We start from the raw sequence: 19,988 nt of genomic DNA on the forward strand, positions 1-19,988 counted from the left end.
GGTCTGGACCCTTTTTCTGAAGAAGGGTCCAGACCCGAAACGTCAGCTTTCTTGCTCCTCTGATGCTGCTTGGCCTGCTGTGTTCATCCAGCTCTGCACCTTGTTATCTTAAACAAGTGTCATTGTTATTGGGAATTGGATCTAATCGCTTTTTTGAAATTCTGCCATTGATTGTGGGCATCATGGCCAATGTCAGCATTTGTTGCCCATCTGCAATTGCTACAAGCATCAAATACATTGCTGTAATACTGGAATCACATTTAGGCCAAACCAGGTAAGGATGGCAGGTTTCTTTCTCTGAAGGACAGCAATGTGCCATATGGATTTCCACGACAATTGTTGATAGTTTCATGGTCACTGATACTGAGATTAGCTTGCAATGACATTCCTTTTAATTTAAGGAAATCTGTATTTGAAGGCGACTTTCTGGAACAGTGACCATGAAACTATTGATAACAGGACCTATCAGCAGGCTCAACCTTTAACTTAGGTTCTTTGGAGTCTTTTGGATCACACTGTTGAAATACAGGCTTCGAGTGGAGGAGCATAGGCACTCTGGTTTGGACTGAAATCAGCAAGTTCCTTGGCCTCATAGCTGTCAACTATTAGATATGGAAAAGGGGCTAATTCTGGGAAACTTCCCTTTCAATGCTGAGTTTCCTCTATAAGTAAATGATTGAAAATATTCACTCTGAAGCACTTCTGAGTTCAGGGTTTTATACACTGGTCAAAGCTTTCCTTTATTTCTCACTTCGCTTGTTGTTGGTGAGATGATTGCTATGCCTTGTCACTTGTTCAGTTATTCGAGGAAACCATGGTTCTGAAGGGTGAGTGTTTGGTGCTAAAAATGTCATCACATCTTTGCAAGTATCTTATTTTGCTTGTTTGTCTTGAGAAAGAGCCCCTAGCATGTTGTTCTTCCCTCCTTTATTTCCTGCCTACTGCTGTTGTGTCTGATTCTGCTGTGTTATGCAGAGTCTACAATTACTGAACAAGTGGAAACAGAGGAATTGGACACTGCAAATTAAGTCAACAGAGATCAGCTCTCCTTATCCAACAGCAATTTCAGTGATTTGCAGTGCTGGACAATTTGCACTTGCTGTCACTTACTTGATGGAAAGGGCATTTATATTCTCAAGTGCACCTGGAAGAGGGTTTCTCCTGTGATTTATTAAGAGCCAATTAGATTTTCTTTTGGTCTATGAATACTTCAGATGACTTGTGTGCATAACAATATCTGGGACAAGAGTGATGCAAGGACTTATGCAAATGAATGATGAATATTCTGGAGTTTAGTTCAAAATGCTGCTGTTTATCACAATTCTGGGCAGCCTCCTCTGCTGGTAGCTATTGGAGGAGAGATTTGGGAAATTTGTCTCCATTTTAAGTGATATGAATTCCCTTGCTGCTTTGCCTTGGGGCACATGCAGCTTGCACTTAGCAACTCCCAAACATTAGGAAGCAGCTGGGTGCAGAATTGTAGGTGCCATCATCCTGTTTGGATTGAGACTTTTTATTTGAGCAGTGGATTGTGATTACAGGTTTCCATGACTACGGATGCAAAATACCATGATCTGATCTTGGTTTTAGAGCTTTCAGTAGTCATAATTAGTGTACTGTTTTCCCAGCAGTGCCTACACCAGACTGTTTTTTTTTAATTGTCCTTGCTTTGTATTTATTGTTTTTAAAGAACAGAGAGGATAGGAGAGATGCAGTTCCTGTATCTCTGTAATCACTGCATAACAACTCCCATTGAAGTACATGACCTAACTATCCCTCAGCAAATGACTAGTTTGGGAACGCGCATTTTGGGCCTGTTGTACCATTCCTTAGCCCTCGATTGAACTCTGACACCATGAGCATCTGCACTTCCTTCTCCAACATCGTCACCCTTACCTCCAGTTGCGTCAGTTCTAAGCCCCGAGACAACCACCTGTCCAGCTTATTTTCCTTTCTATCTTTTCAAGGCACTCTTTTCTGATCTAACTGTTGAACCTCACTTGGAGTGAGACATATCGACGGGTCACCCATAGGCCTCACATCGCGTTCTCCAGTCAAACTTCTTGGATCATTCCACAGCGCTCTACTTTTTAGTTGTGGTACAGTGCCCAAGCATGTGTGCTGTCATACTGTACATCCATTACATTGGTAAATTAATTGTGGCATCCCACCCAAGTAGAAGCACCTTCAATACTGCTTGCCTTCACTATAGCAATTTTCCATGCAGTTGAAACAGGTGTCATGCCTACCTTATTATTTCTTCTCCAAGGCTCAAAAATGTCTTTGCAGGTGCAATCACGATTTATTTGTCCATATTTCAGTTTTGTGTATTGTATTCGCTATTCACAATGTGGGCTCTCGACGCGACGGAGACCAAAAGCAGATTGTTTGGCTGTTAGCAATCCGATTTTCAATTTATCCATTCATGTGACCCCGAGCTTCCAGTCGCTAACCATTTGAATTTCTGAAATTGCAGGCATGTTCATATTTCCGTACTCTGCATGCTGTACTGTTCCAGCAAAGCTTAAAGTTTGAGGGACAAAGCCTCACCTTCCAATGTGGCATTATACAGTCTTCAGCACTCGACCTGGTGTTTAATAATATCAAACCACGAACTCCTTTCTCTGTTTTTTGGCCACAAGCACAGTCTTAATTGTGTCATTTATGTTTCTGCTTTGGGCCAGAACTGTTCATTATCCTGTCATGAACACTCAGTCTGGGCAATTGCTTTATTTGTTTGCGACTGCAAGAGCCACTGCCTTTTCCTTTTGTTCCTTGACGTTTTTGTCATTTCTCTCCAGCCGTCTACATAAACCCAAAACTTCCCTTTGTTCTTCCATCCTCGCCCTCTTCAATAGTTTTAAACCCCTCATGTTGAAGGCCAGAGGGCACAAGTTTAACTTGAGGAGCTAGTGATTTAGAGGAGGTCTGTGGAAAGACCTTTTTATCTGGATGATGGTAAACATATGGAATGTGCTGCCTGAGAGTGTGGTGGAGGCAAGTACTCTTGCAACATTTAAGAAGCACCAGGATGAGCACTTAAAATGCCAGGCAGAGTAGGCTGTAGACCAAGTGCAGATAAATGGGATTAGTGTCATTTGGTATTTATTGCTTGGCGTACATGTGACGATATGACTCAATGATTCTCATATTTCTATGCTGTTTCAGTTCTGAAAGATCATCATACCGGACTCGAAACGTTCACTCTGTTTCTGTCTGTGTATGCTGCCAGACCTGCTGAGTTTTTCCAGCATTTTTGCTTTAGTGTCAGATTTCCAGCATCCACAATATTTTGCTTTAATGGTGTAAGGAAGACTTCCCTCACATACTCACTACAATAACAGCTGCCTGGCTTTGCAGGAAAACCTGAAGGTGGGTGACTGGGGAAAGGATGGGCAGAGGTGGCAGCTTTTCTCTCATGTCTAGGCCATGACTTCAGGTGAGCACAAGTTGATTTTTTCTGTACCCTGTTTTCGCTAACCATGGCAATACTTAGCATATACATGTATAAGTTTTTCAAATAAGTTTTGCAACATGGAAATAAAAATCAAGAGATTAAAAGTGATTCACCCATCAACCACCTGCCTGAAAGCTTGTTTCTGTTCCATCCTCCTTTGACTTATTACTCTAGAAAGTAGGTATTGGTTGACGGCTCTTGAATTTGATACAGGCACTCTCCTAGATGAGGCTGCCACATGCCTTAGAAACATAGAAAGTAGGAACAGGAGAAAGTAATTCGCCCTTCAAACGTAGTCTGCTGTTCAATGCGATCATAGTTGAGCATCCAATTCAGTTTCTCTTTTCCTGCTTTTGCCTCCAATGCTTTGATCCCTTTAGCCTGAAAAACTATATCTAACTCTTTCTTGAAAACATTCAGTGTTTTGGCTTCAACTGCTTTTCTGTGGCAGAGAATTCCACGGGCTCACTTTTCAGTGGGTGAAAACATTTTTCCTCATCTCAGTCCTAAATGGCCTACCCTGTATCCATAAACTGTGACCCTGGGTTCTGGACTCCCCAGTCATTGGGAACATCCTTCCTGCATTTACCTGTCTAGTCCAGCTTTTACCTGTCTAGTCCAGCTTTTTTGAGATCCCCTCCTTCATTCTTCTAAACTCCAGTGAATAATTTCCTAACTGATCCAGTTTCTCTTCATACGTCAGTCCTGCCAACCCAGAAGTCAGTCTGTTTAACCTTCATCGCAGTCTCTCCGTAGCTAGAGCATCCTTTCTCAGGCAAGGAGAATAACACTACACACCATTTTGCTGCCAGGTACCTGGGCTCTGTCTGACATTATAATGTGTGGTCTACTCCACTTCAACATAATCTCATTTTGTGACAGAATGCACTTTGCGGTGTTGCAGCTGTATTCCAATCCTCTGGTAATTTGTGAAATTACTTTTCATGTGGCATTCCTCTGGATTGCAATCTACACAACAGGATCAGATTTCAGCCAAGTTCCATTTGGCAGATGTGGCTTGGAGACCGTAAGGACTGCAGATGCTGGAAGCCAGAGTCAATAGACGTGAAGTTGGAAAAGCACAGCAGGTCAGACAGCATCCAAGGAGCAGGAAGGGCAACTTTTGGGTCAGGACTGGGGAGGGGGAGGGGAGCCCAGAAATAAATAGAGGGAGGAGAGTGGGTCTGGAGTAAGGGTAAGTAGGATGGTGATTGGTGGATGCAGGTAGGAGGTTATTGTGATTAATCAATGCGAGGGGTAGAGCAGATAAATGAGTAGGAAGATGACAGGTCGGATCAAGTCAAGGAGGTGAGGAGGAGAGGGAGGGCTGAACATGGGATAATGCTGGGGGTGGAGGGCTTTTGAAGCTGGTGAAGTCAATATTAAGGCCATTGGGCTGTAAGCTCCCAAGGCGAAATATCAGGTGTTGTTCCTCCAGTTTATGTTTGGCATAACACTGACAGTGGAGGAGGCCAAAGATGGACATGTCACCAGGAGAGTGGGAGGGGGAATTAAAATGGGTGGCAACCGGAAGGCTGGGTTGGTAGGTGTGTGCAGATGCTCCGCAAACCGTCCCTGAGTCTGCGTTTGGTCTCCCCGATATAGAACAGACCACAACAGGAGCAACAGATACAACAGATTAGGTTGGATGAAGTGCAGGTGAATCTCTGTTGGATCTGGAAGGATTGTTTGTGACCTTGGACGGAGGTGAGAGGGGAGGTGTAGGGACAGGTGTTGCACCTCTTGTGGTTGCAGGGAAAGGTACCGGCTGCAGTGGAGAAGTTGGTGGGGAGTGTAGAGCAGACGAGGGAGTCGTGGAATGAATGGTCCCTGCGGAAAGTGGACAGGGGTGGGGAAGGAAAAATCTTTTTGGTGGTGGGGTCTGATTGTAGGTGGCAGAAATGTTGGAGGATGATGCGTTGGATTCAGAGGTTGCTGGGGTGGTAGGTGAGGATGAAGGAGATTATTTCCTTATTGTTGTTGGAGGGAGGGGGTTTGAGGGCAGAAGTGTGGGAAGTGGAGGAGATGCAGTTGAGGGCATCCTTAAATACAGAGGAGGGAAAATTCAGTACTCACCTTGCTGCAATACACTGCTGTAACGTTAATAGATTTTGGACACAACCTTGCAAATCTTTCGAGGTTGATGATTCCTCCTAGAATCACCTTTCTGTATGGGCCGTGAAGGTCTTCACAGTTAGTGTCGAGGTCAAACCCAAATTGAAGCCTCACCTCATTTTCTGACATTGGGAAAGGCGCCTGTCGTACCAAACCTTCCCATCCCAATGCCACGGCTGAAGCAGAGAGGTGGCTGTGATGATTCGATTCTTTCTTTCTTTCTTTCTTTCTTTCTTTGCACAAACAGGGAAATTTTAATCAGTTGTGCCTTTCCCTCCTCTTTTGTCACTTCCCTCTTTCCAAAACTGGCCATCACATCTTTGTCTCGTGAGTTGTGAAGGGAATCCAGATATTGGAGGCAGTTTGAAACATTTGCAGCTCATCCCGACCTCTTCCAAGTGGATAGAATGCATTTAGCCAAGAAGTTCTTTGGGGCTGGTGACCTTTTAAACAGCACACCAGTTGAAGCACTGTGTCAAATCAAAACTGAAAGAACAGCGGATGCTATAAATCAGAAACAAAAGCAAAAATTGCTGGAAAAGCTCAGCAGGTCTGGCAACATCTGTGGAGAGAAATCAGAGTTAACGTTTTGGGTTGAATGACCCTTCCTCAGAACTGATGGTAGCTAGGAAAATGTCAGTTTATATGCAGAAGATAGGGTGGGGGGAGGGAGGTAAGGTGTAAGTGATAAGTAGAGATAGAACCCAAAAGAGAGAGAAGAATTGGACAAAGGAATGGATAGCGACGTGGCTAGGAGGGTGAATAGCTGCTAATGGGAACTGTTAGTTGCTAACAATGCGTCATGTGTATAGCTGGCTATGTGATAACAAGTGAAAAAACAGAAGTTGCTGGAAAAGCTCAGCAGGTCTGGCAGCACCTGTGAAGAAAAAATTAGAGTCAACATTTTGGGTCCGGTGACTCTTCCTTAGAACTCAGCTTTTATGCGACATCAAGGCCCGGTGTGTGGGGATTGGGATAAGGATGTGGGAGGGCTCAAGCCCTAAAGTTATTGCTCTCAGTATTGAGTCCAGAAGGTTGTAGAGTTCCCATGCGGAAGCATTGTGTCACCTGTCTTGCTGCCACAGCCGAGCTTAAAAATAGAAATCCATGTTTACCCTTTTTTGATAGTTTGTAATCTGGAGCCTTTTCACAGTTGCTTTTTTTCAAAGCTAAGAACCTGTTAAGTTTGTACATTTTCTTGAGCTAAATCAGGTCTGGGTGGAATGTTTTGTGAAGTGGGTGTCTGGTGAACTTTTAACGAATTGCTGCTACCGTTTTTTTTGTTGCAGGAGGTCAAGTAGTGAACCTGATGAACCAGCGGTTGCAGACTGGTTTCACTGAGAACGAGGTATTGCAGATATTCTGTGACACGTGTGAAGCAGTTGCAAGGTTGCACCAGTGCAAAACGCCCATCATCCATCGGGATTTAAAGGTGAACAGAGCTTGCTGTAGGAGACACAACAGTATGGAGGGCAAAGGCATTTTAAAACCTGTTGGTCAATGTGCTATTTCTGTTTTGTGCCTGATTGAAGAAATGTTGAGAGAGTGAGACCAGTTGATTCAGATTTATTTTTTTAAACTTCCCCTGATGAGAATGCAAGGCTCATAAAAGTGGGGAGAATTGGTTTTGTTCAACCAAGTGTAGCAATAATTTAAATGGTTAAAAAGTGCTTGAAGATTTTGTGTGTTTGGTGAAGCATCAGAAACATAGTGCTTCTGTACTTGGGAGCACACAGTACTTATCTTGTCATCCTCCCTTGGTGTAGTGAATTCTGCACGAAAAGCAAACTCCTCCCATGGCCGTTTCCCATTAATGGTGAGTTGAGAAGACAAGGCAAGCTTCTGCATTCGTGCACTTTGAGTCCACCTCCCACTCTGCCCAATATAATAGATTGTGAGTATGAATCAGAGTCTGGCCTTATAATGAGGCAGTATTCCTCTCTCCATCCCCTGCCCTTCCCCTAGTTGCCCTGGTGTATTGAACCATGAGCACTTCATCTCTGACAAGATGAAGCCGTACGTCTTTCTGTCACCCTAGTGTGATAAATCATGGGTGCTGCCCTAGTATGTGGCATATTATTTCTCCCTCCTCAGAAGATTCTAACCCTGTAGTACTGTCTTCTCACATCTTGCAGAAGCATGTTTTTACAGCAAGTGCATTTATATTTGGAAAACAGATGAACTTTGCTAGCTTCTTGACAGGCTGAGTTGCTACAGGCGAGGACTACACCAAGCCCAAGATGTACAGATCAGGAAGGATACAAACCTGCTCGCTGATCTATGGTGCATTGTGTGAACCAATCAGGGGTTTTTCTTTGTCCTGGTTGCTGTTCAGTGACTTTAACTAGACAAGTTGAATAGGGCTGCAATTCCCACTGGCACCCACTGTCTAGACTCAGGCTGTAAGAGTGATGAGCTGCATTTGGAAAAGACAAAGACAGAATTGATGGGGTTATGATGCAGTAAACGTACATTGGGTTTATTCTGGAGAGTTGTTCATTTAAAAGATCTGTGTATGGCAGCTCGAGGTCCAAAAGCTCAATTGTGATTTCTACTAACTACTTTTAATATCCCTCTTCAGGTTGAAAATATACTGCTTCATGACAAAGGGCATTATGTCCTCTGTGATTTTGGAAGTGCAACTAATAAATTCCAGAATCCGAAGGTTGAAGGAGTCAATTTAGTTGAAGATGAAATTAAAAAGTAAGTGTTTGTATTACATTCCATGCTCCTTAGCAATGAACTTGCACACTACTAGGCAATGAGTGAACATGTGCTGCAGCCATGCAACACCTCAGGTCATGTCACTGGATGGGTCATTCACAGATTGAACTCTTCTTCCATCACGATAAATTTGTCAAGTCAAATTTCTTAATTTCTGGACTTTCGGGGAAGGGAACTTGACACAGCAGCAAAGTCAAAATGCTTTGAGTACTATAAATCTGAAATAAAAAACAGAAACTGATGGAAATAATCAGCAGGTTTTGTTGGCATCTGTGGAGAGAGAAACAGAGTTGACGTTTCGAGTCCATAACCTTTCTAAAGGTCATTGATCTGAATCGTTAACTTTGTTCAGCTTTGTTTCGATTGGCTTGGTGCTTTTATCTTGTGATGCTGTTGGACTCACAATGACTTCTCATGAGCCGCCATGAACACGGAAATAACTGACTGCCTTCTCCAATGCATGAGAGATCGTCACTCAGTGTTGCTTCGCCAGCTCCTCAGAGTAACTGTTTTTCTTGCAAATAGTAATAGGTTGTTCCACAGCTGAAAAATAAAGTTAGGTCAATGTACAGTTCCACTGAAATGTTAATCTTCTTTGTTTCTAATCATGACTGATCTGAGCATTGCTGGCCATTTCTATAACGAAGCATAACCTCTCTTCTGGCAGTAAGACAGCCTTCTAATTCCCAAATCTTTGTTTGTGATGCACCCGAGGGATATTTGTGGTCGGGCCTTTCTTTGGTGTTGATGAAAGACCTCCAGTAGTCATATGGCACGGTCCAGCATCTTGCAAGCCGCTAAGTGCATCAGTTGTTGTCCCGACTTCAGAGGACATTGTTCTTCTGATCAGATGGTTGCAGCTTTGAAGTCTTGTAATCAAGCCAAATATGAAATATCACATCAAAATACAAAGACTTGAAGAAATGAATAGCTTCAGTCTAAGCAGAACTGAAGTCTTAGTGATGATTTGTTTTTCATACCGAATTAGTGTGAAATAGTTACTGTATTGACAGAATGGATTAGAACTTGACCTGACTGATTCTTCTGGATTCTCTGAGATCTTGTATTGATCTCCTATTCTGTTAATATCCAATCCCTAGAAATGCTCAGAATGTGCCACTTATAACATACAGGTCTTGCCACGTGTACAACAACATGTTAATAGCTTGGGCTTAAGAATGAGCCCCATGTCACTAAAAGTGTTGGTGTTTGTGCATGCAATTTCAGTGACACACCATCCACAGACACACGGGTGATGGATTAGCCGATCCCGGTGTCGCTTGTTATATGGCTCAGAATAATCTCTAACTTTTTGAAGTTGTGTTTTTTTGATTGATGTCGTGACTTCTCAAGCTCTGTCTGGAGAGTGTCTTTCCTAGTTCTACCTATGTTTTTGGTTCTGACGTGGACCAGAACAAATGGATTACCCCAGTATTTCTCCAAATTCTTCTCCCCCGTCGATGATTTCTCCTGAAACCTGACATTGGACAGGTAACACAGCTTGCTGAACTCAGTTGCAGCTGCAGAGGGTATTTCTGTTCTCCTTACTGTACTCTCCCCTATCATGACCAATACACACTTGTCCAGAGCTGACTGATTCTTAGTCAAACTTTGTCAAAATTGATGATCTCAGTATGTCTGATGAAACAAAGTGCTGGATTTAATGCAATCATATCTTGAGCGCAATCTTACTGCAGTGTTCCTTTCTGAGAGGCTAAGAGTTAATCTGATGGAAATCATTAAAGTTGTCAGGTTGTTTCCAAGAGTGGGTGTGGAGAAAATGGCTGAAATTTAATTTTGGCGATGGGATCTTGTCTGGCTTGAAATCTGATGGGTGTTCTGTGTTGCCTCCTTTGGGAAAGGCTTGCTGGAATTCAAGCGTTTAACTGGCCAGCGACAGGAGGTGAGGATAAAGCCAAGAACTGTGGATGCTAGAAATTGCTGGAGAACCTCTGATTAAGGGCCACTGCACCTGAAAAATTGACTCTGCTTTATCTCCACAGATGCTGCCAGACCTGCTGAGTTTCTCCAGCAAGACCTGTTTTTAGATAATGGGGTATCAAGAAATCCTGTCCTTCGAGTGCCAAATGGTCTGTTGCCCTGCTGCAAATAACATGTAACAAGAACAGAAGGCTTGCATTTATGTGGGGCATATCACACTGACCAGAAGACCACACACTTTACCTCATATTTGATTTGTTTTGGACTTGTGACGACGGTTGTCATATTGGAAGCAATTAGTCTGTGTTCCCACGAGCAGCAATGCAATAAATGCCATTAATGTGCCTTGGTGAGGCCTTGTGAGAATTGAGGGATAAATATTGGCCAGGATGCCAGACGTTACTCCCTGAGTGCTTTTTGAAACGTTGTTCTAATAGAGTAGACTTCTGTTTTAATTCTCATTTCACGGACAGCACCTCTGGCAGTGCAGAGGTCCATCAGTAATGCAGCAACATGCCAGCCTGGATGTTTGACCTCTTGACCTGGAACAGGATTTGAACCTAGAACCTGGTCACTCTGAGGTGAGCCTGCTACCAACTTGGTCTTTGCTGACACAACTGAGAACATTTCACGTTGAAATTATTTATTATCATAGGCATGTATCACAAGATATGTTTGCCCATTTCATAAAAACTAACCTTCATACTGTGTTTTTGAGAGCTGTATGTTTTATCGGGTTCTTAAGTGAATGAAACCCACTTCTCAGTGGGAGATCTGCCTGTAATCTATGCTCAGTGCACGCAAGCAAGAGCTAGAGCTTTTCCCTAAGGTGAACACCATCCTGTTTGCAAGCAAGCAATTTTTTAAAATGTCCTAATTTTCAGATTCCCTGCAGTATAATTTTTCATTGTTCTCTGTACAGTGAGTACATTGTTTTTGTATTTAATTTCCTGAATTTTAAGGAATATATTAAGAAGTTTGAGTATGCTTCAACACTTGGGTATTGTGAAATGCCTCCATTCTGAAGCAATGAATATTGTGTGCATGATGTCAGGTGAAGGATTACTTAAGTTCCTAGTCCAATTCCAAGTTATTTATTTCCTCCCATTGAGTCATTAAATTTGGGTAGCATTTAGCTCTGTCACAACTAGCCAGAAGAATTTCAGCAGTGTATTGATGGTTATCACACAAAATCTTTCTATAACGCCCACTGAAACTCTGAAATTTACCCAGCAGAATGAAAGCAGGCGTTCTCTGACTGAGCTCAGGTTGTCTCTGAAGACAGTTATAAAGCTGGAATTTTGAGGCACAGAGTCCATGGTTCTAAACTAAAGCAAAGAAATGCGGATTCTGGGAATCAGAACAAACATAAACAGAAATGGTAGAGAAACTCAGCAGGTCTGACAACGTCTGTGTAGAAAAAACAGAGTTAACGTTTTGAGTCAGTGACCCTGCATCATGACTGTTCACTGTGTGTTTGTGACAGTGCTGGGAGCCGTCTGAGAATTTGAGGCAAGTGCTGTGGTTAAGTGCATTGTATTGACAAACTGGTGTATTGGCAGGGATGGATTAACTGTTGTATCATTCCCGTCTCCCAGTTTTGAAAAGCCGTGTTGTCGGTTTGGTTTTTGAACCCGGGGGCAGTGTTGAATTAAGTCCTGTTTCAGTATTATCTGTGTGCAATGCCATAAATGTCAGAAAAGGTGAATTCTTTCCAAAATGTGCATTTGCAGATCACGTCTCCCCTGACACCAGGCTTTCTCGCTTTCAACAGCTTTTCTCAGCAAACAGACCGTTGTACACAGAGCTCATGATGTGAGTGTGTCTCCAGCTGCGGTCAGACCAACAACCATCTCCTTTCGTGTGTAAGCAGCAGTGAGCTGGTTTCGTGTGTGTCAGGGTCCAGGCAACTGTTATGGTACAGACAGATTGCTTCCACACTGCTTCCCTTTTTTATTTTTTTTTCCAGATTCTCTTTTCTGTCCCTGGTCTCCAGTGGCCACTGGATCCACTTCTTGGGGAGGATGGGTAGGGTCTTGGAGGCAGAAGGAGTGAATGCAAAGAAGGAACAGAATCTTGCCTTTTTTCTTTGCATCACAGTCCTGAAGGCTTCCTGCAAGCTAAGACCTGAGCACTTGCCCCCCTCCTAGATTTGTTTTAGCAAATCCCTTGCATATGCAAAAGCATTTAAGGAGATGTTCATATGAAAGCAAAGCAGAAAATGTCAGAGCTGGTCCATTGTAGGTTCCAGCAACATTGAAAGAACTTTTGGAAAATGGATTGACAACGGGGACTGAGAAATGGAGGCTAAGGGGAATTAGGCACAGAAGTTGTTTTAGTGTTGCTCTGCCAAAACTCTGATGAAATGCAAACACATCCTAATAGAACGGAAGGACCCAGTCTTGCAGCCAGTTATGATCTCATAAGTGTGGAAGGACAAAAATATCTCCACACTTGCTAAACAACAGATTTGGTATCAACAGTATTTCTCAACATGCATTCTGCAATGCTTATTTGAAGGCGAATGGTTTTTGGCTGATGCATTCAAAAGCCCTGACGATAAGAGGACAAAATGGCTCAGCAGCACTTATTTTTATTGAGCTTTCTATTCTGAAGTGCTGGAATATTTGACTATATATAGTCGTGCATTCAAGGAATAATGCTTGTACTGTGCATTCCTTTGTTCCCAGGCTTCTTGACAAACAAGAAGTTTGATCAATTTGTATAAAGTGGAATCAGTTCAGTCTGTTTGCATTCCAGTCTCAGAGACATGATCTGAAAACACAAGCTCAGGTGCTGTCTGTACATTGACAACAGACAATTCTGCCTCCTGAGTACCTCTCGTGGCCCATCTGCAATCCCTATTTCAGTACAGTGCTTGTTCAATATCTACTGTACAGTGAGTTTGAATTTTCTCCGGCTAAATATTGAGATTACCAAAGCAGAAACTGTTCCTGAGCCACTCAGACAAACCTCTCTCAGATAACCGTCTGGGCACAGACCAGACTTTTCGCAGTCTCGTCTTCATTGTTGGAATGAGTATCTGGCCATACGTCTATTCCCTCATGTGAAGACCAGCTTTTTCAGTGTTGTAACTGCCAAATGTATTCTTGACTCTGTTGATGTCCCAGACAAGACCCTTCCATTGTTGTCAGGCTTCTCATCTTCTATCTTAATCTTCCATCTTTCAGCCAAAAAAAGTTGTTGCTTGATGCCTGTGTGCTTACTGGCCCACATTAGATGCTGGTTGAGTAAATCCATTTCTGAAGAAATTCCCAGTTTTCAAATTCTTGGCACTCGATCTCTCCAGGTCCCTCCTAGTTTCGGTGCCCTTTTGCAGTCCTGCAACTGTTCAATATCTCTTGTGTTACTCTGACTGTGAACTTATTCAGTTTTTAACTGTTTCCCCATTGGCGTCTGTGCCTTCAGCTGGCTTGGCTAAAAACTGTAGAATTTCATTAATGCATCTCTCTGTCCTCCTTAAAGATGCTTTCTGAAGCTCACCTCTTTGAACAAGCTTTTGGGACTCTGCCCATATATATCCTACTTGTCCTGATGTTCGATATTGTGTGGTATCATTCCTGTTATGTACCCTGCATCCATGATGTTAAAGGTGTTGTAAATATCTAAGTTAGAGGTGTCTTGGTTCTGCTAATTTTGACATCCCCTAACCACGCCGCATGCTGTCACCTGTGTACATGGCTCAAAGTGGCTGAGAGTGGACATGGACAAGTAAATGGGCCCAGAGAGTTGAGAGAATTTTGGAGCATTGTGCCAGATGATGAGAGTGATATACAGTGATATACACTGGCGTCAATTGACATTTGGTTATATACAAGACATTTAAGAGAATTGTGGTCATGTGAACCCAGTGGGCATTCGTTGCAACTAAATTATATATCATAGAATCACTACAGTTTGAAAGCAGGCCATTTGGCCCATTGAGTCCACACCGACCCTCTGAACAGTATCCCACCCAGACCGAGCACCCCCTACCATGTCCCAGTAACCCTGCATTTCCCATGGCTAACACACCTAGCCTGCACGTCCCTGGATACTGTGGGAAATTTAGCATGGCCAACCCACCTAACCTTCACATCTCTGGAGGAAACCGGAGCACCCAGAGGAAACCCATGCAGACACGGAGCAAATGTGCAAACTCTACACAGACAGTGTGGAATCAAACCCAGGTCCCTGGATCTGTGAGGCAGCAGTGCCTAACCACTGTGCCACTGTGCCACCCAATATATAAACATTACATTCCTCAGGCACCTAAGTGTTTGGTAATAGTAAACTTTTCGTTTACGAAAGAGGAGCATAGTTCCAGTCAAGTGTCATGCTTCAAGTGATCCATGGTAAAATGGGAAATCAAACCTTTAGGCCCTCAGGTCATGTGCTCTGATGCAGTGATGATATCATGAGTATGAATCTTATAGCTGTATTGCCATACTGATCCTGAGAAGTAATACGGCATGGGGCCTTGTTCGTTTTAATTTCAAGCCTTGCTCTTAACCATTATTTGACCTGTTGATCCTGGGAACCAACTTGTCAGATGTGTCAGCTTAGTTGTGATTTTCCCTTCCCCCATTGCATTGTAGTACAAGGAGGAGAAAAAGAACCTTGTGTTATTATTTCCCTTTCTGTCGCATAAAATGGCTCAAAAGATGTTTGCATAGCATGAATTATTTTGAAGTGCTGTCATTGTTCTTTACTGGCAGCCATAAAGTCTCAAAAACATAAGAGAAATGTATATTCTCGTAATCTGGTGTGGTTTTGGCTCCGGTAGGGATGTTATAACAAACTGGGAAAATTTGCCCGTACTTCATCAGTTGGTGTACTTCTAAATAACAGCATTTCAGACCACGTCAGCTGACATGATGTGTTCTAATGACATTAGATTTAAGTGGTCCGATTTATTGAGATGAGCTTAAATTATTTTCTATGGTACATTGGCTAACCTAAAAGACAGCAATAAAAGCAAATCACTGTGAACTTGAGAGAACCAAAATCTGAAATTCCAGTCTCAACCCTATGAAGCAAATATTGGAGAAATCTCCCCCACTCCTTTGTTTTTCAGGTATACAACTTTGTCCTACCGAGCTCCTGAAATGGTCAACCTTTACTGTGGCAAACCCATTACTACAAAGGCTGATATTTGGGTGAGTAAACAGAAGCCTTTGTTGTGAATATATTGTAAACAAAAGCGCTTGGTGACAGGATATTCTTTCTCAGGCATTTCCCGATTCTGTGCTGTTGATGTAATGGAAATAATTGGCAATGAAAGTCTAGAGAATGAACATACTCAACTACATTACCAGTAATACAAACAAGCAAACTTGTATTTATATAGAGCTGTTCAGAATGTCAGGCTGTTCCAATGGTAGGGGTAACTAATCTCGGCAATCATTTTCATGCCAAAGCATTCATTTAAAATTTATTAGAAGCTGAAGATCACGCTAGAAGAATGCAGTAAGCTCATTTTACAACGTGTTGCCCTGATCACTCACACTTCATAACAAGAGGCAATCGTAGCAAAATTGCACCATTCAGACCTTGTAGTTCAGATCCATTGACTTGGATTTTCTCCAGAGAGTACCACAAAGTGTTTCAATTTCTCTCAGTTATCTTCCCTCAGCTTTACACTTGTTTCCACATGATCAGTTCTGCCATGTTATGGCCAAATGTCTGGCCCTCACCATCCCAACCCTCAAATAAGTGCAATGGTCTCATGATGCTGTCTGAACAAGAGCAGGGGCCTTGTCCTGACCCATATGCATGACTTGGCCAACATCTTTGAACGTGTCCACAGGATCATAAAGGGCATTGGTGGCTGTGGGATGTGGGTGAAGTCGTTTCACACTGATGTACATCATTCACTTAGACTAGCGTTCTGGTAATTGTTTTCACTCGAGTGTCAAAGCATTCATAAGATTGCCTGATGATAATGGATTTTCCCCCAAATGCTATAGCTGTTGCAGGGTATTTACGGTCAGATTGGCGAACAGCACTTTTGTTAATTCAGTGTGATCTGTTGGTATGCTGATCAGAATTGACATTTTGAATTTCACTGTGTATTTTTGTATGTTACGAAGCGTCATGCATACACGTGCACAAGCAGGTTTGAATTGCTCACAGCTTTAAAAAACCACCGATGGCGATGTTAGGCTGTTGACCTTTTCAGTCAGTAAAATGACTGGCCATGACCTCCATCTCCTCTTGGGAAAGAGCATTGAAACTCATTCTTGTTATAATGTGAAGCAATTGTCCACTCTTCCCAAAGCATCAGCCAATGTGTGGGGCACAGGTCAGCAGAAGCTCCTGCTACTTTCAGCAGTTGTTTTCTACTTTCATATCATGATCAAACAGCTGACAGAGTTTTACAAAAAACAAACAAATTTCATATTCCAGAAAATGGATGCAAGAGCATAACTTGCTTTGCTCTAATAACCCAAGAAGGCAAGAGCCACTGGTTGACTTGTCTTGGGAAAAATAACTTCTGCCTTTTTTTTGATTGAGACTGGTCATATTCTTCCGTTTTCTCTTTCAGGCTCTTGGATGTTTACTGTACAAACTTTGCTTTTTTACACTACCATTTGGAGAAAGCCAGGTTGCAATCTGTGATGGGAGCTTTACAATTCCAGACAACTCCAAGTACTCCAGCGAGATGCACTGCCTAATAAGTACGCACTGTTAAATGTTTCAGTCTGTTTTCAGTTTCTGCAAAGCTCCTTTTGAGAATGATAGTACAATTAAACTAGAAGCTTAAAAATAGATTTGGATAGGTTTCCAGTCTGCATTGTTAGGTTGAACAACTTGTTAAAGGCAGCATCATCAAAAGCTCACATGCGTGCATTTGGCCAATGTTCTGTAAGAAATGAAGTGTTGAAATCGTAAAAAGTATTGAATTTTCAAAGGCCTGAAAAAGTTCAGACCTCCGCAACTTGTGATGACGCTAAATGATCCTATCTTGCCTTCACTTGCTGCCTTTGACAGATTTGGCATTCCAAATGATTTGTGCCTGTCGTCAGAGTCTGTTCAAAGTCACAAGTCACATGACACCAGGTTACAGTCCAACGGGTTTATTTGAAATCACAAGCTTTCGGAGCGCTGCTCCTTTGTCAGGTGCAGTTGGAGAGGGCACACGGACACAGAATTTCTAGGCAGTGAGGTCAAAGGATCATACAACTGGTGTGAGTGGAGTGAGCAAACATAAAATTGTTAATGGAGAACTCTGTTTGAAAGGAGACGCTAGTTTCGATTGATTAAGATGCAAATTCCAGAATGTGTTTCAAGTCACTGCCCCGAGATAACTAAAGATTTCAGCAGTATCTGCCTAACTTTCCAAACTTCAGTCAGGCCAGAGATACAAAAAGTGATATCTCAGGTCAGACACTGAATTGCAGGTGTGAGACCTTGTTCAGAATCTGTCTCCGAGTTTTAACCTGGAATCAGGCTGGTTTAATTCCAAAAGCAGGAACTTATAAAATGCAAAACTGACTGACTCTGACGCCAAATTAAAACGGATGAATGGACACAGCGCAACATTGCCAGATAGGAATGTTCCCTCCCGGTCGGAAGTGTTCAGGGGCATTCAGCCTCCGATCTTGGGGTAAATGTCCTCCAAGGCGGACGTCAGGATACACAACAACGCAGAATTGCCGAGCAGAGACTGATAACCAAGTTCTGTACCCGTGATCATGGCCTCAGCTGTGATCTTGGGTTCATGTTGTGCTACAGGTGACCCCACCACACTGTTTTGTATCTGTAAAATCTTCCTTATTGTCTTGTTTTGACAGCATCACCTCTGTTACGCTCTCTCGTGGTGCATCTTTTCATCCAATATGTTTGTCCATTTGCAGATCCATTCTATTTTGTTCAAAAAACACAATTTGTAGTCAGAGTCAGTCAGTGTGGCATTTTATAAATTCCTGCTTTTGGAATAAAACCAGCCTGATTCCAGATTAAAACTCTCAGATTCTGAATGACGCCTCACACCTACAGTTCAGGGTCTGACTTGAGATGTCACCTTTTGTATCCCTGCCCAAATGACATTTGGAAAGCTAGGCAGACACTGCTAAAACCTTCAATTATCTCGGGGCAGTCGCTTGAAACACATACTGGAATTTGCACCTTAATCATTCGAAACTTGTGTCTCCTTTCTAACAGAATTCTCCATCAATCGTTGTTATGTTTGTTCACTCCACTCACACCAATTGTATGATCCTTTGATCCCTCTGCCAAAAACTCTGCGTCTGTGTGCTCTCTGTCACTGCACCTGACGAACGAGCGGCGCTCTGAAAGCTTGTGTTTTCAAATCAACCCGCTGGACTATTACCTGGTGTCGTGTGATTTTTGACTTTGTCCACCCTGGCCCAACACCAGCACCTCCACATCACAGTCTGCTGAAGTGTTCTGAAGTCGTGAGCGAGTTTCAGTCCTATTTCCTTGGCTGGATTTGCAGTCCAGCTGAAGAAAATGGTGCAACTGTATTTGTCGACAAGAGTTGCCCTGAGTTTGTGAGTGTATATCAGTGTGTACCTGTACTTTCGAATTGTTCACAGTGAGATGAATAGCACTTGGGTATTAATTTCAGTCACCACTACAGCTGGATGCCCTATGCTTAACCACACTCTGCCACGAGAAAAGAGCATAAAGACTGGAACAGGATTTAATAGAAATGTTGAGCAGATCCTGTATAAAAAAGTTGTCAGATTTTTCTGGCATCTACCTCATTGGTACAAAGCAGATGAACTAATGTATTTTGATAGAAGTTTAACTTTAGACAGAAAATCTCATTTCACAAACATTTCCTAAAATTAGAATTCCACTGATACATTGGAGCAAAATTGAATTCACCCATTACGGAACTAGTCAAACGTATTTTATCCTCGAGGTTATAAACGGATTAAAACTTGCAATATTGGTGAAGATGAGGTATACTGATGTGCAATGAGCTGGAAATATCTCACTGCAAAAAACTGATTAAAATAATCCTGTGGGTTGTCATCTCTTAGATCTATCATGCTGAGTCCCAATAATTTGGATGTGAATTTGCACACAGCGTTCTCTGCAGGGTGACGATTTAAAACTGCTGTACCTTGAGAGAGCTACAAGTGAAGATGAGCCACTTGTTCTGAAAGCATCCATTACGAATAGTGGACAAACCAGATCCCAGGATCAATCCTGGCTTGACAGACGATGGGTTTAATTTTTTCAGCTGGTTGCTGTGGTGGTTAGCCATTGAAATATGTTGACAAGAAGGTGCAATTGTTTTTTTTATCTCGGGTGTGCAGAAGTGGTGGCATGCTCGTAATGTTACTGAATTAGTAATCCAGAACCCAGGGTAATGGCCTGGAGACATGGATTTGAACCCGGCTGTGGCAGATGGTGACACATGAATTCGATAAAAATCTGTAATAGACAGCTAGCCTAATGGCGATCGTGTAACCATTGTCAATTATTATATAATCCATCTGATTCACTAATATCCTGTCGGGAAGGAGGTGTGCCATCCTTACCTGGTTGGCCCACATGTGACTTCAAACGTGGCTGACTCTTTTACTAACTACTGAGCAATCAGGAATGTATAATACGTGCTGGCTTAATCAGCGAAGTCCAAACCCTGTGAATGAACAAGGAAAAAAAAAATTGCTGTTCTTGTTAATGGACCAAACCAGGAAGGTTTGAACAGAAATCTTCCAAGTTGTTAGAACTGAAAAATTATCTGGATTATTATACAAAAGAGAGCAAA

At 42.5% G+C, this 19,988-nt stretch overlaps 1 protein-coding gene across 2 annotated transcripts in view; it reads left to right on the top strand.

The window, feature by feature from the left end:
* aak1b (AP2 associated kinase 1b) overlaps positions 1-19,988 on the top strand; it is a 122,425-nt gene that overhangs the window by 32,488 nt on the left and 69,949 nt on the right. For both annotated transcript variants that reach the window (XM_048618629.1, XM_048618631.1), the window contains exons 4-7: positions 6,862-7,004; positions 8,154-8,275; positions 15,315-15,396; positions 16,785-16,917. In XM_048618629.1, the coding sequence (XP_048474586.1) occupies positions 6,862-7,004; positions 8,154-8,275; positions 15,315-15,396; positions 16,785-16,917 (480 nt within the window). The remainder of the gene's footprint in view (positions 1-6,861; positions 7,005-8,153; positions 8,276-15,314; positions 15,397-16,784; positions 16,918-19,988) is intronic.

The sequence above is a fragment of the Rhincodon typus genome, chromosome 40, assembly GCF_021869965.1.
Source record: "Rhincodon typus isolate 14 chromosome 40, sRhiTyp1.1, whole genome shotgun sequence".
NCBI lineage: Eukaryota > Metazoa > Chordata > Chondrichthyes > Orectolobiformes > Rhincodontidae > Rhincodon > Rhincodon typus.